Here is a 23,049-nt window from a genome sequence, read left to right as displayed (position 1 = left end):
AATACAATGTATGACAACAGACTTTTAGCATGCTTATAGAGAAGGGCACTCAACATGTACTACACTGACAAAGACTGATGACTAGTTGAAAGAAATTGATAAGAAGATCGTGGGAGCTGTACTGTTAGAGTTCAGTGCAGTCTATGATATTATTGACCATTCAACCTCTGCCATACTGTTGATTCAGAGCTACAGCATCTAATACAACACAGATCGTTTTCTTTAATGGAAGCTTCTCTAATGTTAAACATGTAAAGTGTGATGTACCGGAGGGCAGTTCACTTGGTAAAAATAGAAAAGAGTAGATGGCCAAAGACCTACCATTGGCATTAAACAAAGCTTGTGTGTCCATGTATGCTGATGATTCAACCCTATACGTGTCAGCAACCACAGCTAGTGAAGTCACAGCAACCCTAAACTTAGAGTTGCGGTTTGTTTTGGAATGGGTGGTCAGTAATAAACTGGTCCTGAACACCTCTAAATCTAAGAGCATTGTATTTTGTACTAATCATTCCCTAATTTATAGACCTCAGCTAAAACTGGTAATGAATGGTGTGGTTGTTGAGCAAGATATATTGATTCAATGGTTGTAAAGATGGGGAAAAGGTCTGTCTGTGACAAAGAGATGCTCTGCTTTTTTTTGGTACACCACGCTCCACAAAGCAAGTCCTGCAGGCTCTAGTTTTATCTTATCTTGATTATTGTCCAGTCATATGGTCAAGTGATACAAAGAAGGACCTAGTTAAGCTGCAGCTGGCCCAGAACAGAGCAGCATGTTTTGCTCTTCATTGTAATCAGAGGGCTAATATCAATACTATACATGCCAGTCTCTCTTGGCTAAGAGTTGAGGAAAGACTGACTGCATCACTTTAAAAAAAATAAGAAACATGGATGTGTTGGAATGTACAAATTGTTTGCATTAGTCAACAGCACTGACACACACTTACCCCATCACAATTGCTACCAGGGCTCTTTTCACAGTACCCAGGTCCAGAACCAAATTCAAGGAAATGTAAAGTATTATACAGAGTCATGATTGAATGGAACTCCCATCTCACGTAGTGCAAGTGAACAGCAAACCTGGTTTCAGAAAACAAATGAAGCAACACCTCACAGCGCAATGCCTCTCAATCAATCGGATGTTATTCATACAGCCCTTTTTGCATCAGGCGATGTAAAAAGGGCTTGTGACCTACTTGTGTGTGTGTGTGTACTGACATTCATGTGATAGACACATGTACATACAGACAATGTATTTCAATCGTAAAGTATTTTGTCTAATGTCTTTTTTTTGCTGCGTCAGACCCGAGAAAGACTAGTTGTCACCACTGGTGTCTGCTAACGGGGATCCTAATAAAAATCTAATTAAAAAAAACTCACACAGCAAAAGCTGTTTAAGTCATGGTCTCTTCTCACTTAATTCCTCTCTCTCTCCTCCCTCTATTTCTCCCTCTTTTCAGAATGTGGTGAACTTGCCTATGCCGTTCTGTACCATCCCTCATTCATATATCGTTATGTACATATTCTTTATCCCTTCACACTTGTGTGTATGAGGTAGTTGTTGTGGAATTGTTAGGTTAGATTACTCATTGGTTATTACTACACTGTCGGAACTAGAAGCACAAGCATTTACCTACACTCGCACTAACATCTGCTAACCGCGTGTATGAGACAAATACAATTTGATTTGTAACATTATCAAGCCAGTAATGGTCTTCCACATCCATGGGCAGCCTGTCTCCCAGTAGAGTTGAAATAGCCCTGAAGTGACCATAATATTGTTTTGACAAGTTCTCTCTCTCTGCCACCCATGCAGTCCCCCTACTATGGCTGACACACTGGTCTCCATCTGGTCACTCCAACCTGCGAATCGTGGGTGGTATCAGACAGTACTATTCCATCTTCAACAGAGCCCAGAACATGGTGAGCCTTGGCTGGATAAATCAAAGACTTATCAGCGATGGATATCCCGATAATCCATAGGAGCAAACATTGTGTCTCTCAAGTGCAATATCTATTCTAAAGCAAGTTTGGGATTGGAAGTGAGGCATAGGGCTTTATGTGTATCATTGATTATTAGTTCACCAAAAATGATAAACTAAGGCGTAGCATTATGAGTAGTTTGATAGTATTCTGTTTGGTTCATACATACTTTGATTATGAATAAAGCATGCACTGCATGATCAAACCAAAAATAATGTGCACCCATTCCCTTTCCTATAGTGCCACCATGTGGCCAATCATGTAACTACTCAAAGGCGACTTTATCTCTATATTTAGCCAGTTTCTCTGGACCCTCCAGCGACTTTGGGGTGTTTTGTCACCGAGAGTTTCTACATTTACATTTTAGCCATTTAGCAGACGCTCTTATCCAGAGCGACATATAGTTAGTTATTCATCTTAAGATAGCTTGGTGGGACAACCACATATCACAGGCATAGTAAGTACACTTTTCCTCAATAAAGTAGCTATCAACAAAGTCAGAGCTAGAAGTGCTGTATATCTTTTTTGTGGGGGGCTATTTAAAATACTCTTTGAACTCGCCGTCCTAGCTTCAGAGGGAAGCTGGTTCCACCATTCGAGTACCAGGACAGAGAAGTGCTTGGACTGGGCTGAGCAGGAGCTGCCCTCCCGTAGGGGTTGCTCAGGTTGGGGTGTAGGGTTTGAGCATAGGCTGAAGGTAGGGAGGGGCATTTCCTCTTGCTGCTCCATGGACGAGCAGCATGGTCTTGTAGTGGATGCGAGCTTCAACTGGAAGCCAGTGAAGTATGTGGAGGAGCGGGGTGTCATGAAAGAACTTGGGAAGGTTGAAAACCAGGCAGGCTGCAGCATTCTGGATAAGTTGCAGGGGTTTGATGGCACAAACAGGGAGGCCAGCCATCAGAGATTTGCACTAGTCCAGACGGGAGATGACAAGTGCCTGGATTAGGACCTGCACCGCTTTCTGTGTGAGCTGGGGTCGTACTCTACGGATGTTGTGCATGAACCTGCAGGAGCGAGTCACTGCTTTGATGTTTGCAGAGAACAACAGGGTGTCGTCCAGGGTCACGCCAAGGTTCTTTGCACTCTGGGAGAGCGACACTGTGGCGTTGTCAACAGTGATGAAGAGGTCTTTGAGGGTCAAGCCTTCCCCGGGAGGAAGAGCAGCTCCGTCTTGTCGAAGTTGTGCTTGAGGTGGTGGGTAGAGATGCGTGTCGCCACCTGGGTGTCAGAAGGGGAAAAAGGAGAAAAGTAGTTGAGTGTCATCCGCATAGCAATGGTAGGAGAGACCATGTGAGGATATAATGGAGACGAGTGACTTGCTGTATAGAGAGAATATGATGTCCCCCAGGGCTTGGCCTAGGACCAAGCCCTGGGGGACACCAGTAGTGAGAGTATGTAGTGCAGACACAGATCCTCTCCACATCACCTAGTTGGAGCGGCCTGCCAGGTAAGATGCAATCCAAGAGTGTGCAGAGCCTGACACTCTCATCCCTGAGGGTGGAGAGGAGGATCTGATGGTTCACAGTGTCAAAGGCAGCGGATAGATCTAGGAGGATAAGACCAGAGGAGAGAGCGTCAGCTTTGGCAGCGGGGAGAGCCTCCGTGACAGCGAGAAGAGCAGTCTTGGTTGAGTGACCCATCTTGAAGCCTGATTGGTTAGAGTCAAGAAGATCGTTCTGACAGCGATAACGAGAAAGTTGATCAGAGACAGCATGGAAAGGCATACAGGTCTATAGTTTTTGACGTCAGATGAGTCGAGTGTAGCTTGAGGGAGGTGACGGGCCATTTTGAAGTCAGAGGGGATGTAGCCAGTGGTCAGGGATGAGTTGATGAATGGGAGGTCTCCAGAGATGGTCTGGAGAAAGGAGGAGGGGATGGGGTCGAGCGAGCAGGTTGTTGGGCGGCCATACATCACTAGTTACAGGATTTCATCTGGAGAGAGAGGGGGGAGAGAGAGGGAGAGAGTGAGAGCGAGAAAGAGGTCAAGGCGTTGGGTAATTCTGTGTGAGTGGGACCAGTGGACTCAATAGGCTGAGTGAATGTCATCAATCTTGTTTTCAATGTTGATGACAAAGTCGTCCACAGAGAGGGAGAAGGGAAAAGAGTCCACGAGTTGGAAAAAGTTGGAAAAGAGAGTTTCCTATTGTTAGAGGTAGAAGCTTGAAATTTAGATTGATAGAAAGTGGCTTTAGCAGCAGATACAGACAAAGACAAGGTAGAGAGGAGGGAGGGAAAGAATGATAGGTCCTCTGGAAATATCGTTTCCCCCCCATTTTCACTCAGCTGCCCGCAGCCCTGATCTGTAAGCTCGTAATGAGTCACTCAGCCATGGAGCAGGAGAGGAGTGCCACTCAGCCATGGAGCAGGAGAGGAGTGCCGAGCCGTCTGGGAGGAAAGGGGACAGTGCGAGTCATAGGATGCGGAATGGGAGGAGAGTTGGGTCAAAGAGGCAGAATCAGGAGACAGGAGGGAGAAGGATTTAACAGGAGGGAGAAGGATTCAGCAAAAGGAAGAGATAATAGGATAGAAAAGAGGGAGAGAGAGAGAGCGAAGATTGCGACAGCGCATTACCATCTGGGTAGGAGCTGAGTGGCTAGGGTTGAAGGAAAGGGAGACAAATGGAAACTACAGTGATCAGAGACCTGGGGGGGCTGCAGTGAGTCTGTTAATAGGTGTATTGCCTGTCTTCTGAGTTGGAGGGGATTAGGAAGGGGTGAGGTCAAAAGAGGCAAAGAGGGGAAAGAGGGTTGGAAAGAAATTAATCGAAGGCAGAAGACAGGAGGTTGAAGTCGCCAAATACGAAGAGCGGTGAGCCATCGTCAGGAAATTAGCTTAATAAGGTGTCAAGCTCATTGAGGAACTCTCCAAGGGCACCTGGTGAGCAATAGATGACAATGTTAAGCTTGAGTGGACAAGTGAAAGTGATGGACAGGTGAGGGGTAGAAAATATAAAATCTCCAGTTATGAGTGGCCCTGTGCCATCCCCGCGACAACCATTTCCTCTTGGACTATGAGAGAAAACATAGTCAGATGAAGAGAGATCAGCTTGAGTAGCAGTGTTCTCTGGAGTGATCAGGGCCAAAAATGAAAGAGACTGAAGGGCAGCTTAGGCTGAACTCTGCGTTCTTGACCACAGATCGGCAGTTCCAAACGTTACAAGAGACCCAGAATTCCACATGGGTTATGCGCACAGGTACACTAAATTAGAAGGGCTGCAGCTCAGGGTCGGGAGCGTCTATAAAGCTAACAGGGAGAGGAGCGAACAGGTATAGAAAACACAGTTGCCAAAGCTACAAAAGAGCAGAGAATAACTAAGATACTCAAGTGAGAGTGGAGCCTTCATCGAACAACTACGCAGAACAACTTAGTCTTAGTTGTATCTCTGTGCATTCAAATTGCCATTGATAAAATTCAATTGTGTTTGTTGTCTCTAGCGTATGTCTGCCTGCCCATACCATAACCCCACCGCCACCACGGGGCACTCTGTTTACAATGTTGACATCAGCAAACTGCTCACCCACACAACGCCATACAGGCTGTCTTCCATCTGCCCGGTACAGTTGAAACTGGGATTCGTGAGGAGCACCCTTATTTGATGCCAGTGGCCATCAAAGGTGAGCATTTGCCCACTGAAGTTGGTTACCGAACTGCAGTCAGGTCAAGACCCTTGTGAGGACACTGATCCTACAGATGAATCTCCCTGGGATGGTTTCTGTCAGTTTGTGCAGAAATTCTTCAGTTGTGCAAATTCAGTTTCATCAGCTGTCCATGTAGCTGCTCTCAAATGATCCCTCAGGTGAATAAACAGGATGTGGAGGTCTTAGGCTGGCATGGTTACACGTGGTCTGTGGCTGTGAGACCGGCAGGACGTACTGCCAAATTCTCCAAAACAATGTTGGAGGCGGCTTATGGTAGAGAAATGAACATTACATTATCTGGCAACAGCTCTGGTGTACATTCCTGCAGTCAGCATGCCAATTGCACGCTCCCTAAACTCGAGACATCTGTGGCACTATGTTGTGTGACAAAAGTGCACTTTTTAAGAGTGGGTTTTTATTGTCCCCCAGCACAAGGTGCACCTGTGTAATGATCATGGAGTCTAATCAGCTTCTTGATATGCCACACCTGTCACATGGATGGATTATCTTGGCAAAGGATAAATGTTTTCTAACAGGAATGTAAACAAAGTTCTGCACAGAATTGGTGTAAAATAAGCTTTTAAATTTAACATTTATGGGATCTTTTATTTCAACTCATAAAACCAACACTTTACATGTTGCATTTATATTTTTGTTCAGTGTACATTCACAAATCCTTGTTGATCATTCTGCACGTTATGAGCAGTCAGCAGTTCACACACCAAGTTGGCTACTGCGAAGAGGCAGCACTTGACGGTGACGGCCCTAGCTTGTAAAAAGACGGTGCTAGACAACAACAAATAAAGACAAATTATACTTATCACTCCAGGAGTGATATCAGCAGTCCTCTATCTATAGAACGAAGCACACAGAGATGGAGCCTGAGAAACTGGTTATGTACACTCAGAAGAGGTGAAACAACTCCCCCTCCAATACAGCCTGACTGACTGACTACCAAAACAAGGTCACAAATTGCCCTGCCCCTTAATCCTGGTTGATGTGTCAACAATCAACTGCATGTTATGAGCAGTCAGCAGTTCACACGCCAAGGAGGCTACTGGGAAGACAGGCAACACCTAAAGTACATGGCCCTAGCTAGAAAAAATATTCAGTAATAGACAGCGGAGGCTGGTGCCTGGACAGGCTCATTGTAATGGCTGAAATGGAATTAATGTAACTGAGTCAAACATGTGGTTTCCATATGTTCGATATGCCCCTTTTACATTTCAACCATTACAAATTTCCCGTCCTCCTACAGCTCCTCCTATGGTATTAGACAACGACAAAATAAAGACAAAAAGTATACTCAGTACTCCTGGAGATATCAGGAGTCCTCTAGCTATAGAACGAAGCTATAGCATGAAGCATTTGGAGACTTTTCTCACCGAATTCTGACGCAAACGAGAGCGGGAGAAGCTGTCTGTGCAACAGAAGTCCCACACACAGGCAAGGACGCACAAGTGGAGGAGATGTGCGGCGGGAGAGGGTGTGAAAACGCTACGTCGGGGACCGCATCTGTTCTGCACCAAGGCAAATAGGTGCTGTGACGTCGACGCGGCGACGGCCAAACATAGTCTAGCGACTTCTAGCGTCAAAACAAGGAGCCAATAGCGATTTTCACAAACAAAACAATAGTTGGCAACACTTCCCAAAGTCAGTGACAACTGTCATAGTTGGTTGGTCGGAGAGTTGCACTTGCCGTGTTAAGCAAAGTAGGCAAACCTCCACTGAGCCAGCCAGCCCTTTGACAAGGCACATTGGATTAAGATGTTAAGACTCGCATGGTCACGGTCCTCGTCAAAAAATAGCCGCGTTGACCCAGCTCGCCTGCTAAGTATCGTTCTCCTGGGAGGTGACAACAAGTCGCACAGCCCAGAACAGAGTCGGGACATCAGCGGGCTCACACCACCCCCTGCCAGCGACAAGTCCCCCTCGCTGCTGAGTCCCAGGACGTCCCAATACTGCTTCAGGTAAAGTAGCTAATGAAAAGACACATAACATGACAATCGCCTAGGACGTGACATCTTGCGACTGACTTGTCAAATTAAATCATTAATCGCAAACTAGCTAACGTCAGCTAGCTACAATAATGCAACGATTGATTAGCTGTGGATTACATCATTGTCTCGCCTGGGGAGTTAGCGGGTCGCCAAGTGGTTTTGTATGAGCTGTTGTTAGCTAGCTAGCAGGCTAGATGCCATTCGTCCTTGGTCTAGCCAGCTAGCTATTTACCCAATTGTAAATACACCTGATGATACTCTTTGCAGTGTTGACACGATTGCCAGTGAACACTGGACATAACACGGTTATGCTTTACGGTGTGTTCTGCAAGTTTGGAGAACTAAAAACCATGCTAGCTCAAAGGCTAGTGTTTTTAGCATGCTTGACAGCCAGCACTGTGGTTTTGACAGCTGTCACTTGATAGGGCTCGTGCATGGAGGAAGTAGCTACTGTAGCTAGCTAACTAGCTACAGTAGCTAACGATTATAGTAAGCTGCTATTGTTTAGCCAACATTGATATCATGCAGCACTCATACCGTACATGCCAAGTATGCACGCAGTTCACCCAGCAATAACCTTTCTATAAACATAACATGTGATTTAGCTAACATGGACAGGTTTGATGGCATTGATGGCACACTCCACAGAATGTTATTTTCAGTCAGTCATTTTGTTGTAGTTTACAAACTGTGCTACCTCTGTGTTTCACTTGAACCACCAGTATGACAAGCAGAGCAAGTCTGAGTATGGCGTCTGGGAGCGAGGGGCAGGGTAGCCCCCCGTCCACTCCCCAGAGACCCCCCAACCGCCTGGGACAGGAGAGGTCCCCTTACCTGCTGCAACACGCACACAACCCGGTGGACTGGTGGGTTAGACACACACACACACACACACACGCACACACACACACAATCCGTGGACTGGAGGGTTAGTCCACTTATTATTCTCTTTCACCAGTAGGACTAATCTAAATCTAATGGACTACACTGATCAGAAATATAAATACAACATGTAAAGTGTTGGTCCCATGTTTCATGAGCTGAATTTTTTTCCCCTCCCATACGCACAAAAAGCTTATTTCTTCCAAAATGTGTGTGCACTTTTTTATATCCCTGTTAGTGAGCAGTTTTCCTTTTCTAAGATAATTCATCCACTTGACAGGTGTGGCATATCAAGAAGCTGATTAAACAGCATGATCATTACACAGGTGCCCCTTGTGCTGGGGACAATAAAAGGCCACTTTAAAATGTGCACTTTTGTCACAACACAATGCCACAGATGTCTCAAGTTTTGAGGGAGCGTACAATTGGCAGGCTGACTGCAGGAATGTCCACCAGAGCTGTTGCCAGATAATTTAATGTTCATTTCTCTAGCATAAACTGTCTCCAACGTCGTTTTAGAGAATTTGGCAGTATGTCCAACTGACCTCACAACCGCAGACCACGTGTAACCACTCCAGCCCAGGACCTCCACATCTGGCTTCTTCACCTGTGGGATCCACTGAGGGGGGGTTGAGTGTGGTGCTGAGGAGTATTTGTGTCTGTAATAAAGCCATTTTGTGAGGGGAAAACACATTCTGATTGGCTGGACCTGGCTCCCCAGTGGGTGAGCCTGGCTGCTAAGTGGGTGGCCCTGTGCCCTTCCAGGCTCACCAATGACTGCACCCCTGCCCAGTCATGTGAAATCCATAGATTAGGGTCTGATGCTTTTATTTCAGTTGACTGATTTCCTGATTAACTGTAATTCACCAAAGTCTTTGAAATTGTTGCATGTTGCGTTTTTATATTTTTGTTCAGTATATGTAAACTAATATAAGATAGTGCCAGTTAAATACATGAATCTATCCCACCTCCCAGGTATCCATGGGGACAAGAGGCTTTTGACAAAGCCAGGAGTGAAGACAAGCCTATCTTCCTGTCAGTGGGCTACTCTACGTGTCACTGGTGCCATGTGATGGAGAGAGAGTCCTTCGAGGACGAGGAGATTGGAAAGACCCTCAGTGACAACTTTGTCTGTATTAAAGTTGACCGTGAAGAGAGACCTGATGTGGACAAAGTCTACATGACCTTCGTGCAGGTGTGTGTGGCTGCGTGAATGTTTGTGTGCCTGTGTGTGTAAACCTGTAGTAATCAAGTCCCCATATCTGCTGTGTTTGTTAATCTGTGTTGCTGTCCCTGGTCCCTAGGCAACCAGCGGAGGTGGTGGTTGGCCGATGAGTGTGTGGCTGACCCCTGACCTACGACCTTTCATTGGGGGCACCTACTTCCCCCCAAAGGACAGTGGCCGGAGACCTGGACTCAAAACTGTCTTGACCAGAATTATGGAGCAGGTCATAACAATGTCCAAGCTGTATTTGAACTCTACAAATACAGCACTTTACAAAGTTCAAATGTGTGTATACAGTAGCCTACATGGATATGCCAAGTAGCTTGTTGGGTGTGTAAGTGGCAAAGATATTAGTGCTGTAACAACCGTGTGTGTTCCTCTCCCTTTCAGTGGCAGGATAACCGTGAAGCGTTGGAGTCAAGTGGTGAGAGAGTTATAGAAGCTCTGAAGAAGGGAACCTCTATCGCAGCTAACCCAGGGGAAACCCCACCCCCAGCCCATGATGTAGCCAATCGCTGCTTCGTACAGCTCGCACACTCCTATGAGGAGGAATATGGAGGATTCAGGGATGCACCTAAGTTCCCCTCACCAGGTACATACGCACACAGGAGTTCTCCAGTTCTTTCTTTTTGTCTTTGTGTCTCTGTCTGTCTGTGTCTGACTGTTGCTCTCTCTCCTCTTTCTATCTCACGGTCTCTTTCTCTCTCCCACTTTCCTTCTGCCTCTCTTTCTGTAGTGAATCTGATGTTCCTTATGTCATTTTGGTCTGTGAACCGTTCGTCCACTGAGGGGTCCGAGGCGCTCCAGATGACCCTACACACACTCCGCATGATGGCCCTGGGGGGCATCCACGACCATGTGGCACAGGTACATACTCTCATTATTCACACTAACGCCACTTTGCCATCGTTCCTAGGACATGCTACTCCACTACACACAGCACACCACAACACAGCTGGCATGAGCAAGAGGAGAACGTTTGTTGTATTTCTCATTCGTTTCTTTCTTTCTCTCCCTATCTTCCTCTCTTGCAGGGGTTCCATCGTTACTCTACAGACTCATCCTGGCACGTTCCCCACTTTGAGAAGATGCTTTATGACCAGGCCCAGCTGGCTGTGGCCTACATCAGCGCCTACCAGGTGTGTGCATGCGTGTGTTTGTGTGGCAGCCACATCGTTTAATCGTTTTGCCAAAAAAGTCTTAGTCAGCAGAATTCGCCTAGATTAATAAACTCTGTTAGGGGATGTCACATCATGTGAAGGGTATGTATAGCAATTCGAACCACTGCCGCAAAGCGTGCAATATTTTACAGGGAAAGCTGCAGCAGAAGCGAACCTCTTTGTCCGCGGGAGGCTACAATAACTTAGTTTCCTGGGGAAGCTGTGAAGTGAGCTGTAGCCTCCCGGGGAAGCTGTGAAGTGAGCTGTAGCCTCCCGGGGAAGCTGTGAAGTGAGCTGTAGCCTCCTGGGGAAGCTGTGAAGTGAGCTGTAGCCTCCCGGGGAAGCTGTGAAGTGAGCTGTAGCCTCCCGGGGAAGCTGTGAAGTGAGCTGTAGCCTCCCGGGGAAGCTGTGAAGTGAGCTGTAGCCTCCCGGGGAAGCTGTGAAGTGAGCTGTAGCCTCCCGGGGAAGCTGTGAAGTGAGCTGTAGCCTCCCGGGGAAGCTGTGAAGTGAGCTGTAGCCTCCCGGGGAAGCTGTGACGTGAGCTGTAGCCTCCCGGGGAAGCTGTGAAGTGAGCTGTAGCCTCCCGGGGAAGCTGTGAAGTGAGCTGTAGCCTCCCGGGGAAGCTATGAAGTGAGCTGTAGCCTCCCGGGGAAGCTGTGAAGTGAGCTGTAGCATATTGTGTGATTGTGAGTCTATATGCATAGCAATTATAAGGATACATATTTCGGTACATTTTGCTGCCGACTAACTTACGCTCATTAACCGGTCAGCAAACGGTAAAACAATGTCAAACAGTAAAATGATGCGAACAACAGAAAATACTATGGATGCATACAAGAAATTGACACTTTTCAATAAGAGCTTAATGAAAACAAACCACAATAGCAAGCCTATCGTCTTATAGTCAAAATGCTCTAGCCAGTTATTGAACATGCAACTTATGTAATGAAGCTAATAAAAGCAAGATGGCGCCGACAGAGAGGGTGACCTCGTTTCTAGTCCTTAGGAAACTATGCAGTATTTAGTTTTTGTATGTATTATTTCTTAAGTGTTATTACATACAGCCGGGAAGAACTATTGGATATCAGAGCGACATCAACTTACCAACATGATGACCAGGAATACGACTTTCACAAAGCGCATCCTTTGTTCGCACCACCACCCAGGGCATTGGATATCATTCCAGAGGCGGACCTAAAAAAACGTAGCCGCAGAAGTGGTAGATTGAGCAGGCTCCTTATCAGACTTCGGAGGCCTGCACACCACCCACCTCTACCGATTATATTACTCTCCAATCTCCACATAACAAGGTAGACTAAATTAGGGCAAGGGTTGCTTTCCAGAGACATACTCTGTTTCAAGGAAACATGGCTCTCTCGGGATATGTTGTCGGAGTCGGTACAGCCACTGGGATTCTTTATGAGTCGCGCCGACAGAAATTAACATCTCTCTGGGAAGAAGGGCGGGGGTGTATGCCTCATGATGTAATCGTAACAACATTTAAAAATATATTGCCAGAGAACACATTCTCATTTACAGCAACAACCTGGGGAATAGTTACAGGGATGAATGAGCCAATTGTAAACTGTGGATTAATAGGTGACCGTGATGGTTTGAGGGCCAGATTGGGAATTTTGCCAGGACATCAGGGTTAACACCCCTACTCTTACGAAAAGTGCCATGGGATCTTTTAATGACCTCAGAGAGTCAGGACACCCGTTTAACATCCCCCGACACAGGGCAGTGTCCCCAATCACTGCCCTGGGGCATTGGGATATTTTTTAGACCAGAGGAAAGAGTGCCTCCTACTGGCCCTCCAACACCACTTCCAGCAGCACCTGGTCTCCCATCCAGGAACTGACCAGGACCAACCCTGCTTAGCTTCAGAAGCAAGCCAGCAGTGGCATACAGGAACTCAGTCCTTTTGTTCACCTGACCTAGAATTCCTCACAAGCAAATGCCGACCATATTTTCCCCCAAGAGAATTCTCGTTGGTTATTGTCATATCCCCCCTCAAGGAACTTCACTGGACTCTATGCAAACTGGAAACCATATATCCTGAGGCTGCATTTATTGTAGCTGGGGATTTTAACAAGCAAATTTGAGAACAAGGCTAACTAAATTCTATCAGCATATTGATTGTAGAACTTGTGTGGGCAATACACTGGATCACTGCTACTCTAACTTCTACGATGCATACAAGGCCCTCTCCCGTCCTTCCTTTCAGTAAATCTGACCATGACTCCATTTTGATCCTCCCATCCTATAGGCAGAAACTCAAACAGGAAGTACCCGTGACAAGAACTATTCAATGCTGGTCTGACCAATCGGAATCCATGCTTCAAGATTGTTTTGATCATGCAGACTGGGAAATGTTCCGGGCAGCCTCAGAGAATAATATCAATCTATATGCTGATTCAGTGAGTGAGTTCATAAGGAAGTGCATTGGAAATGTTGTACCCACTGTGACTATCCTACAGCCATCCATTCCCACACTTCATCTTTTGGTGCACTGCTTTGCATATCTCTAATGTGTTGAAATGTATCCAATGTGTATCTCCTAATCAGTTTAGGTGAAAGAGGTGTTCTATTGGCAGCCGCCCTGGCAACTTTGTCAGCCAACTCATTACCTTTACTCTGGTCTGTAAATATTTTTTCATTTGTTTTCATTTTCAAAATTGCAACTTGTCCAGGTAACTGGAGATAATTCAGTAGAGCTCTCACCTCTGGTCCATTCTTCACAGGAGCTCCCAGTGATGTCATGAATCCTCTGTTTTCCAAAATCATGGGTAAACACCAAAAGCATACCTTGAGTCTGTGTAGATATTAGGTGTTTTTCCACTAATTCCGCCACCTCTGCTGATGTTACTGCAGGTAACGTGCCTGTCACTATCACATTGTCCATTGTAGGAACTACCCAGCCTTCCTCACACCCCCCTCCACAATGCCTGAACCGTCTGTGTATGAGATAATCTCAGGGTTTTCCAACAGACGCCACTTAGTAAACCCATCAGAGAGCTGATCCAAAACCAACTCACAACAGTTGTGTTCAAGTAATGTGGTATCTGTAGGATACATCAGAGTAGCTGGATTACATGGTGTGCCACGTTGTATTATGATGTTAGGAGCCAACACAGTTGGAGGCTCCATTTGTTCCAACGAGCAGCTGTGACCTGTGCAGCTTGATTCATTGTCAAAAAAGAGTATGAACAGCATGTCGGCAGAATGTGTCTTTTCAATTATACCCATGTCCAATAGATCTTTAGTAGCATCCATTGTTTTGTGCAAGGTGGGGCACCACCTGTCAAGCACACTGGTTCCATATCCAAAGTTCCAACCTCATTTTTCTTGGTAGTCCAAATAGGATGGTTCTGAACTGTAGATCCCTGCAGTTGTCTAATTTGCCACATCACCTTCCCTTCAGAGATGTTCAGTGCAGAGTCAAGTTGCATAATAACATCAGGACCTAAAATAGGTTGTTCAACTGAGCCTATCCACACCCCTTATTTTCAAACATTTGCCAAAAGGCAATTAGTGGAAAACACCCTTCTATACAGCGCACCGAATGTGAGCGGTTCCATGTGACAAAGATTCAAATCTTTGTTAGAAACGAATTGCAGCAACTAGGATGGGTTGCTAATATGACTAGGATTGTGCCTTTTGGCTTCTGGACAACGAAATAAAGTTGATATGAAAACCAATAGAACAGGAGAGAAATGCTGGTTAATGGCTAGAGGAAGTCATGATAAAATAATACATTTCTATGATTGGATTTTGGCCAGGCTACTTTAAAGAAAGGTAAGACATGCCTCATTATCTGAAGTAAAGTAAACCGTTCAGGTTTCAAACAATTATACTGCCTCAAGCTCACATTGTAAAGTGGTGGGTGATGCGCTGAGAACCTGCCAACCATTGACTATAGCCTACAGTATGCACAAGAATAGTGATTAGGATTCACACTTGTATGAGTTGAGATTGAGAAATAAAAATAGTAGCTCTTTTTAATCGTGGCCATCAAAACAGTTTTTAACCTATACACCAATAAGCACAACCGGTCAAATGTATTTTCAGCGGCTAACCGTTATACCAAATAGCAATGTATAGGCCCATAGACTTGTCCCTTACCTTGTTGGTGGTACAGTAGAATAAATCAACACTGTAGTATAGTAGAAAACACCAACAAGGCTACTTCACTGATGTATTTGTCATCTTATATATGCCATTTAGCAGACGCTTTTATCCAAAGCGACTTACAGTCATGTGTGCATACATTCTACGTATGGGTGGTCCCGGGGATCGAACCCACTACCCTGGCGTTACAAGCGCCATGCTCTACCAACTGAGCTACAGAAGGACCACCCGTATGGGTGCAGGTTTCATAAATATAATGAACATGATGCGATCTCATCTCAAAGGTAATGATTCACTGTAAAGCCACTGTAAATTCACTGTAAAGCCAGCCTCGATGCGTAGTACAGGGATATATAGGTGCTGTATTTGGGAGGTGTGTGATCAAGTGCAAGAAGTTTTTTATAGGTGTTGTACAGTGGTTGGCTCAGAATACAGTTGCGTTATCGTTGCTATATGTTGTTGTGGGTGCAGGTCTCAGGAGACTGGTGCAATATTGTTAATTACAGTAGCGTATGGTTGGGTTCCGGTTGTGTAACAGTTGCAGTGTGATATGTTGTCTTCTCTGAGTGCAGGCCTGGTTGTGGAATGGTTGTGGTCTGCTTGTGTCATGGTTACAGTGTGGTTTTGTGATATGTTGTCTTGTGTGGGTGCAGGTGTCGGGGGAGCAAGTCTTTGCTGACGTGGCCCGGAACATTCTCCTCTATGTCTCCAGAGACCTCAGTGACAAGGTGAGCCATCTCCCTCCTACTTCATTAACACCTCTGTGTGTGTGCGTGCGTGTGTGCATGTGTGTGAGGGCCAGGTATCGCACTCTTTTAAATAATGCCCCTGGATTACTATCAAGGTCCACCTGTTTCTTCCTCTCTGGCAAGGCGGCGGCCATCTTAGTTTGATTAATGTCTCGACAGCCCAGAACAGAGCACACAATTAAAACCACACTCATTGAGATCATTCTATTCACCAAGATTTATTATGTAATTATACGGTAAGGAATTACGCAAGGAAGGTAATTTACCACGGACACTTTCTTTTATACGGCTGCCTCGTACAGGGCTTTCCCTCGAAAGCTCAGAGTCATTGTCGCAGAGAGAATATAGAGAATGTGCAGACAATGGAGTTGGCCTGAATTTGAGTTTCTAGTTAATTTACTTACTGTTAAACGGAGTAGTTGCATGTCATCTACCTTTAATCTCATGTGCTGCGGGCAGTGGCGTGCACAAACAGCAGTTAATGACTGAACCTTGTTTTGTTTTTTCCACACGATTGTTAGGTAATGAGTTAGGTAGTTTAGATAGCGCTACAGCTAGCTAGCACTTCCACACTCCATTTCCCTAGGGGGCAGCAGCTACCTTGTCCAGATGCTGAGCCTGGTTGATAAGCACATCAGGTGCTGCCAATTAGGGTGGTCGTCGGTCGTCAGTCCCAGCCTTTTAGTGTGTTTATTTGTTTCGCCACATTCTGAACATAATAATAATCCGGTTGGACAGGCCGATCAAGAGACAGAGCTGGCCCTGGGTACATGCATTCACCGCCTGGTCGCATTACTTTTCACATTTAATGCACACATTTATTCAGGTTACAGACAATGTAACTAGGCCAAGGACCCCTTGAGAAAGCAAGTGCAACAATTTCCTTAAGCAAGTTTCTTGGTTTCGTAATCCATTACATCAACAACAAAAAATAAACATTCAATCCAAGGAACATGACCGGAACATTGGTTTAAGATTCATTACATTTATCATACAGAGAATGATATTAACACTGTTCTCTAAAAACCCCTTCTCTCTCTCTTGGGGGTTTAGTCTGGGGGCTTCTACAGTGCTGAGGACGCAGACTCTCTCCCTGCTGCTGGGGGAAGTGAAAAGAGGGAGGGGGCATTCTGTGTGTGGATGGGGTCAGAGGTCAGAGAACTACTTCCTGTCGTGGTGGAGGGAGCAACAGGGGGCGCTACAGAGGCTGATATCTTCATGCACCACTACGGGGTCAAAGAACAAGGCAACGTGGACATGGAACAGGTGTGTGTGCGCGTGCGCGCAAGCTCGTTGGTCCCCAAGATAGACCTTGTCCTAAGTATCTTGATGATCATTAACATTTATTTTCTGTGTGTCTTCTGTAATTATCTTCTGGGCGTGTCAGGACCCTCATGGGGAGCTGCAGGGCCAGAATGTGTTGATTGTGCGTTACTCTGTGGAGCTGACAGCTGCACGCTTTGGCCTCAGTGTAGCAAAGGTCTCTGAGCTACTGGCCTCCGCTAGAGCCAAGATGGCCGAAGTCAGGAAGAGCCGTCCAGCCCCTCACCTCGACACCAAGATGCTGGCCTCCTGGAACGGTAAGAGCACACACACACTGCACCCAGGTCTCCATCTGATGCGGGAGTGTATCAGTATCTGTGAGGTAACGAAGCTAGGCGATTCCAGGAACCCTTCCATTAAACCTCTCTCCTCCATCTAGTCCTTAATTAGTCAATCACTTCATTAATCAGCTGTCCCACAGTGCAGACAGCACTCTACTGGGCTTTGATGACTAGGCTGCTCCCTACCAAAGCTTTGATACTGACATGAAAGATGGAGGGAGGGATAGAGGGAAGGAGAGAAAAGGAACCCAGCGACCAGGGGAACTTCAAAGCCTGGTAATCACCAAGTTGCTTCTGAACTGCCACCTCACGGAGTCACTGAGCTGCTCCAGAGAGAGATAATGATACAGCGTTCCAGTATGGGACGATGTCACAGAATTCTATTGAAACCATGTTGCTGGCAGTTGCTTGACAATATTTTGGGTTTGGCAATATGACAATGGGCTTCATAACCCTTCTCTCCCTCCTCCCATATCTCTTTATTGCTCTCTCTCCAGGTCTGATGTTATCAGGCTTTGCACGTGTCGGTGCTGTGCTGGATGACAAGGCTCTGCTGGAGAGAGCGGTGCAGGCCGCTGGCTTCCTAAAGGAGCACCTGTGGGACGCGGAGCGACAGATCATGCTTCGCTCCTGTTACCGTGGAGATGAGATGGAGGTGGAGCAGGGGTAAGATGGGGGGGTAATGATGAGGATGTTTAGGTGACAAGTCATAACTTTAGTACTTGACATCAGTGTGTGATTTGCGCATAAGTTTCAATTATCTGCACATATCGCAAGTGAGCAATGGACTGAATTAGAGGTTAAATTTTAAAAAATGGAATAATACAATGAATTGGGCAGGTAGATGACAACACATGAGGACCTTTCACCAACATCAATTTGACCGCGTGTTAGATAAGTTTCACAAACTAAAACACAAATACAATTGTATTTAGCACAAGGAATAAATAACGGTAACATGGCTATATACACGGGGTACCAGTACCGAGTTGATGTGCAGGGGTACAAGGTAATTGAGGTAGATAGTGTATGTACATATAGGTAGGGAAAAAGTGACTAAGCAACAGGATTAGTGATGCACCGATATATCACATTTTTGGCTGATTCTGATATTTTCCTTGCCAAAAAAAACTATACCGATATTTAAAATGTTAGCGACCTTAAGCATTCTAGTACAGATAAATAGTTAACACACATGGACGCAGAGGTCTAAGGCACAGCATCTCAGTGCAAGAGGCGTCACTACAGTCCCTGATTCGAATCCAGGCTGTATCACATCCTGCCGTGATTGGGAGTCCCATAGGGCGGCTCACAATTGTCCCAGTGTCGTCCGGGTTTGGCAGGGGTAGGGCGTCATTGTAAATAAGAATTTGTTCTTAACTGGCTTGCCTAGTTAAATAAAGGTTACACACACGCACGCACCACTGACCCAAAAATTATTTTGTTGGCATTTACGTATGTCCCCATTACCAGTAAAAGAAATCTCTTTCACTTACTTGCTGTGCTGTTTCGTTGTTCAGTCGTTTCATTCTCAACCAGGATTTCTTGGAACGCCGTTTGGGTCTTTGCGTCTCAAAAAAGAAAACAATGACCAGTAGATAACACTATTTGACATGTCAAATAAGTTTGTTGACCAATCAGGACCTGAAAATGAATTCACGTCACATAATAACTTAACGCCTTCATACATGATTTACTTAGTGTAATAACTATCACTTGTATTTCATGTCACAATGATTCATCGATACGTATGCTATGATGCTGGTAAAGTTGTCTCGTGCACCTACAGTGCTGGTCATAAAAAAGTAAAGCTAATTAGCTAGCTAACTATATAAATAGGTGTCATCTAAAATAACCCACATATTTGATTAATGGTGGTCAGACCCATCTATGTGAAGCTAGCCACAATAAGGATTAGCCACAATAGTGGACTTTGCGGTTAGCCATCAAAATAAAACTATTGCATAATTCTACTATTTGTATTAATTTGCATCACTGTCAATGACATACTTTTATTTTGAAGGCACACCGTAAATTCCACTATTGTGCCTAATCCTTATTGTGGCTAGCTTTACAACACATAACCAAGTCCGGTTGAGCCTCACTAGCCAGATGAAGCTAGCTGGCTGCTTATAACGTTAGCTTTGGGCAACAGTGTTAAGTAGCTGGCTAGCTATTCATTTTCATGAACTGAAGTTAAATTTCAATAGGCGAACAACCTAGCTAATACTTACTCACAAGGATTCCTAAATCATTGCTAAGAATAATGAAAACGACTGCAGTTTCTCCTGATCATTGTTTCAGGCTGGTTGTATTGGTGCTAGCTAGGTACCAAGATAAAGCTAGCTACCCCAGAAGTTGCGTCAAACAAATTATGCTTTATTACCATCGCGGTATTTTAAAAACATTGTTCGTGGCCGGTGTTTGCAGACTTTTTTTGTACAGCTTTGACAGAGCTACTGTATCTTTTTTGACATGCAAAGACCCAAACGGCATTCCATAGTATGTATGTCTTGAAGCTAATAGCAATGACGCTATTACTGTGTAACTCCGGTAGAGCAACATCTGAAAAATAGCGCACTTGGTAGTGTGTACTGGTGCTCGACCAGTCGGCGAAAGTCAACATCACCCACGACAGAGAACGGTTGATTGTCAAGGGCAATGAATTCCATCATCTTGGCCTTTATGGATTTCAGCTTTGAGTTGTCTCGCTGAAATTCTTACTCTTTCAAATGACTGCTCGGCTTGTTGACGGCTCGATCCATACAGCAGACATTGTGGGCTAGGTTAGGAATGCTGTGTTATACGTGTAGAGCAACATTTTACGTGACGTCATTGTTACGCACGCCTCTGTGAAGAGGGAACGCAACACCCTGTTACAACGCAACTCTCCGTGAAGTGAAAGAGGTATGGACTGTAGGTGCGAGTAAGGGTGACAAAAGGCAGAGAATTTACCGTTTACTAGGAATTTATTCCTTCACACGGTAATATGGGGAAAAGGGGCTGGACGGAACCAAAGTAAATATCAAAGCCCCATCTCCTATCTTACCTGCCTAACCATTACTTACCAAATTTAGCACCACCTGGTTCCCTAACCAAAATACAGGGCATGGTCCGCCCAGGTCTTACCTAGTGTGCCTAGACAGTGAATACTACGGGTTATGTATGCCCGCGGGTCTCTTGCCTAAGCACTCCCTAGGTGCCTTCCCCTTCCCCCCTGGGAACAAATGAAACAGAATATTAAACAATTTCACTAAGGACATCAAATAAGCTCTGACTGAGCAACAAACTCACACAGAACATACAACTGCTCCCAGCAACAACTAATACAGTACATACCAATTACCAACATGCTATACCCCTCAGCCATCAACCTCCTCTCTCAGCAGTGATCTATATCACAATCACTCTCCCCTGAACAACAGAACACTGGCTTTTATAGCTTCAGTAGGCACTGGAAATTGGAGATAGCTGTGTCCTGACGAGGGGGCGGGGTCAGCTCTCCAATTAATCGTGGAGTCGACCAATCAGCTGCTGGGGGATTTCAGGATGGCATCTCCTGAAACACACTCAAATACACAAACTTCAACACAGAAACTGGGGGACGTAACAGTCATTACGTCGTGTACCTACGTTATATAGGTATGCACGTCAGCTTTGACATTGGTTTTGCACGTCGGTGTTAAACTAGACATGTTCACAGATATATCGTGCATCCCTAAACAGGATAGATAATAAACGGTAGCAGCAGCTAATGTGATGAGTCAAAAGAGTTCATGCAAAAAGGTTCAATACAGAAAACCAATAGCTACCTGGACTAACTATTAAAATAACTATTTAGCAGGTTTATGGCTTGGGGGTTGAAGATGTTCAGGGTCCTGCTGGTTCCAGACTTGGTGTATTGGTACAGCATGCCTTGCAGTAGCAGAGAGAACAGTATATGACTTTGGTGGCTGGAGTCTTTCACAATCTTTAGGGCCTTCCTCTGACACTGCCTGGCATAGAGGTCCTGGATAGCAGGGAGCTCAGCCCCAGTGATATACCGGGTTGTAAGCACTACCTTCTGTACCGCTTTGCGGTTGGATGGAAAGCAGTTTCCTGTAGTCCACAACCTGCTCCTTTGTCTTGCTGACATTGATGCACTTATTAATGAAGCCTGATGTGGTAAACTCTCAATACCATCGGATCAATCCCGGAACATATTCCAGTCTATGCTAGCGAAACAGTCCTGTAGCTTGTCATGGAAATGGATATTGTATTATGTCCCTGATAATGTCCTTGAAGGATCTGGATCCGCCATACACACTGGCTGGTAGGTGGGGGACCAACACATGGTTTATCCAGGTGTTGTGGTTGTTCCTGCCCCAGATTCCATGAGTGAGCGAATGTGTTCACAAACTGTGTAGGGCCCTATGAAATCCGTTTTTATTTGTAAATATGTTTTTTTGCCTGATTCCATTTTTCCCAAATTCTGTTTTCTCAGTTTTGTTTTTTGGGGGTTTTCAATCTTGAAAACACACTTTTTAAATAGAAAAACAAGTAAATTGGATGTTCAAGTCCACAACAATGTTTGAACCACATCAGGAGACTCCATTTGAGGGCTGGGAAAAATCTAAGAAATGTTGGTTTTGGAGTGCAATTACCCTTTAATTCAGTGTGTGCACGGACATGAATTTAAAACCTGAGCCCCACCCATGCCCGCGAGGTTCAGGCCCGACCCTATCCAAGCCCGATTGCTTCTGCCAAATTTAAGGACTGGCCCAACCCGACATCAGAAATAACTTCTTTACTAAAAACATTAGCTGCTCCTCTCTGTGTCACCCGCTCCTGGCTCGCAGCTCGCTCATGGTGCTCTGAGTCTGTAAGTATCCATAGCAATGGCTCCGATTAGGCTGCTCAGCTAAATGAAGAGGCACCAGAGAGCAGTTAGCTGTTAGCTACTTTTCGTTAGTCAGACATAACTCAAGGAACATTATTTTCTGTGAATTAATCTCTCCTGCCTTATATTTGATGAGGTTGAAGCACTTATGTCTGAGACAGATACGACTGTACTGCGCAGCAGAGAATGCGCAGCAGAGAATGCGCAGCAGAGAATGCGCAGCAGAGAATGCGCAGCAGAGAATGCGCAGCAGAGAATGGCTCGGCTTCAAAATGTTAGTGATACCCGAGCCCTGCCCATACCCTAGTTATTGATGGAAAAACAGGCCCTGCCCAGCCCTAATCCAGTTTGCTGTTGGCTTTTCAGAAAGTTGCAGGGAATCCGAATCACTAGTGCATTTAGTTCATGTCTTATGATAAACTTGGGCAAATTAATAACTTTTCTAATAAGTTCAAAACATTTAGTTAATTTCCAACTAATTTCAATACATTTTCTAATATTGTTGAATTCCCTTTTAATGTCTGGATTCCGTGTTTCCTTCTGTGTTCTCCACAACGCAGATTTTATAGGGCCCTAAATGTGGAAATGCCACTGAATCTGCAGGAAACCACGGTAGGAACCCCCACACGTGTGTGAACACATGCATACACACTCACTGGCCTGGTTCCAGTGGGCCCGTCTCATTTGTACTAGTCATTAGGGGTGTAACGATTCACCGACGCGGTCCCCGGCTCAAATGTTTAAGATATTAGTGTATATGTCCATGGGACCCCAAACCTATCCAAATGTAGCATACAT

The 23,049-nt window shown here is 45.3% G+C and overlaps 1 protein-coding gene across 3 annotated transcripts in view; it reads left to right on the top strand.

The window, feature by feature from the left end:
- Positions 1–6,684: 6,684 nt before the first annotated feature.
- Positions 6,685–23,049, top strand: part of spata20 (spermatogenesis associated 20) — a 63,538-nt gene continuing 47,173 nt past the window's right edge. Inside the window, exons 1-12 of one of the 3 annotated variants that reach the window (XR_008078566.1) lie at positions 6,685–7,591; positions 8,344–8,487; positions 9,479–9,698; positions 9,808–9,951; positions 10,119–10,320; positions 10,465–10,595; positions 10,763–10,867; positions 15,673–15,747; positions 16,822–17,034; positions 17,156–17,348; positions 17,870–18,038; positions 22,812–22,863. Coding sequence is in view for 2 of the 3 variants with exons in the window: in XM_052478178.1 (XP_052334138.1) it covers positions 7,389–7,591; positions 8,344–8,487; positions 9,479–9,698; positions 9,808–9,951; positions 10,119–10,320; positions 10,465–10,595; positions 10,763–10,867; positions 15,673–15,747; positions 16,822–17,034; positions 17,156–17,348; positions 17,870–18,038 (1,799 nt within the window). In the remaining variant the exon portion in view is untranslated. The remainder of the gene's footprint in view (positions 7,592–8,343; positions 8,488–9,478; positions 9,699–9,807; positions 9,952–10,118; positions 10,321–10,464; positions 10,596–10,762; positions 10,868–15,672; positions 15,748–16,821; positions 17,035–17,155; positions 17,349–17,869; positions 18,039–22,811; positions 22,864–23,049) is intronic. The other 2 variants (XM_052478178.1, XM_052478177.1) reach the window with 2 other exon arrangements.

This window comes from Oncorhynchus keta, chromosome 24 (assembly GCF_023373465.1).
Source record: "Oncorhynchus keta strain PuntledgeMale-10-30-2019 chromosome 24, Oket_V2, whole genome shotgun sequence".
Classification (NCBI taxonomy): Eukaryota; Metazoa; Chordata; class Actinopteri; order Salmoniformes; family Salmonidae; genus Oncorhynchus; species Oncorhynchus keta.
Note: the sequence above shows the minus strand (reverse complement) of the source record. Positions and strands in the feature narration are given on the sequence as shown.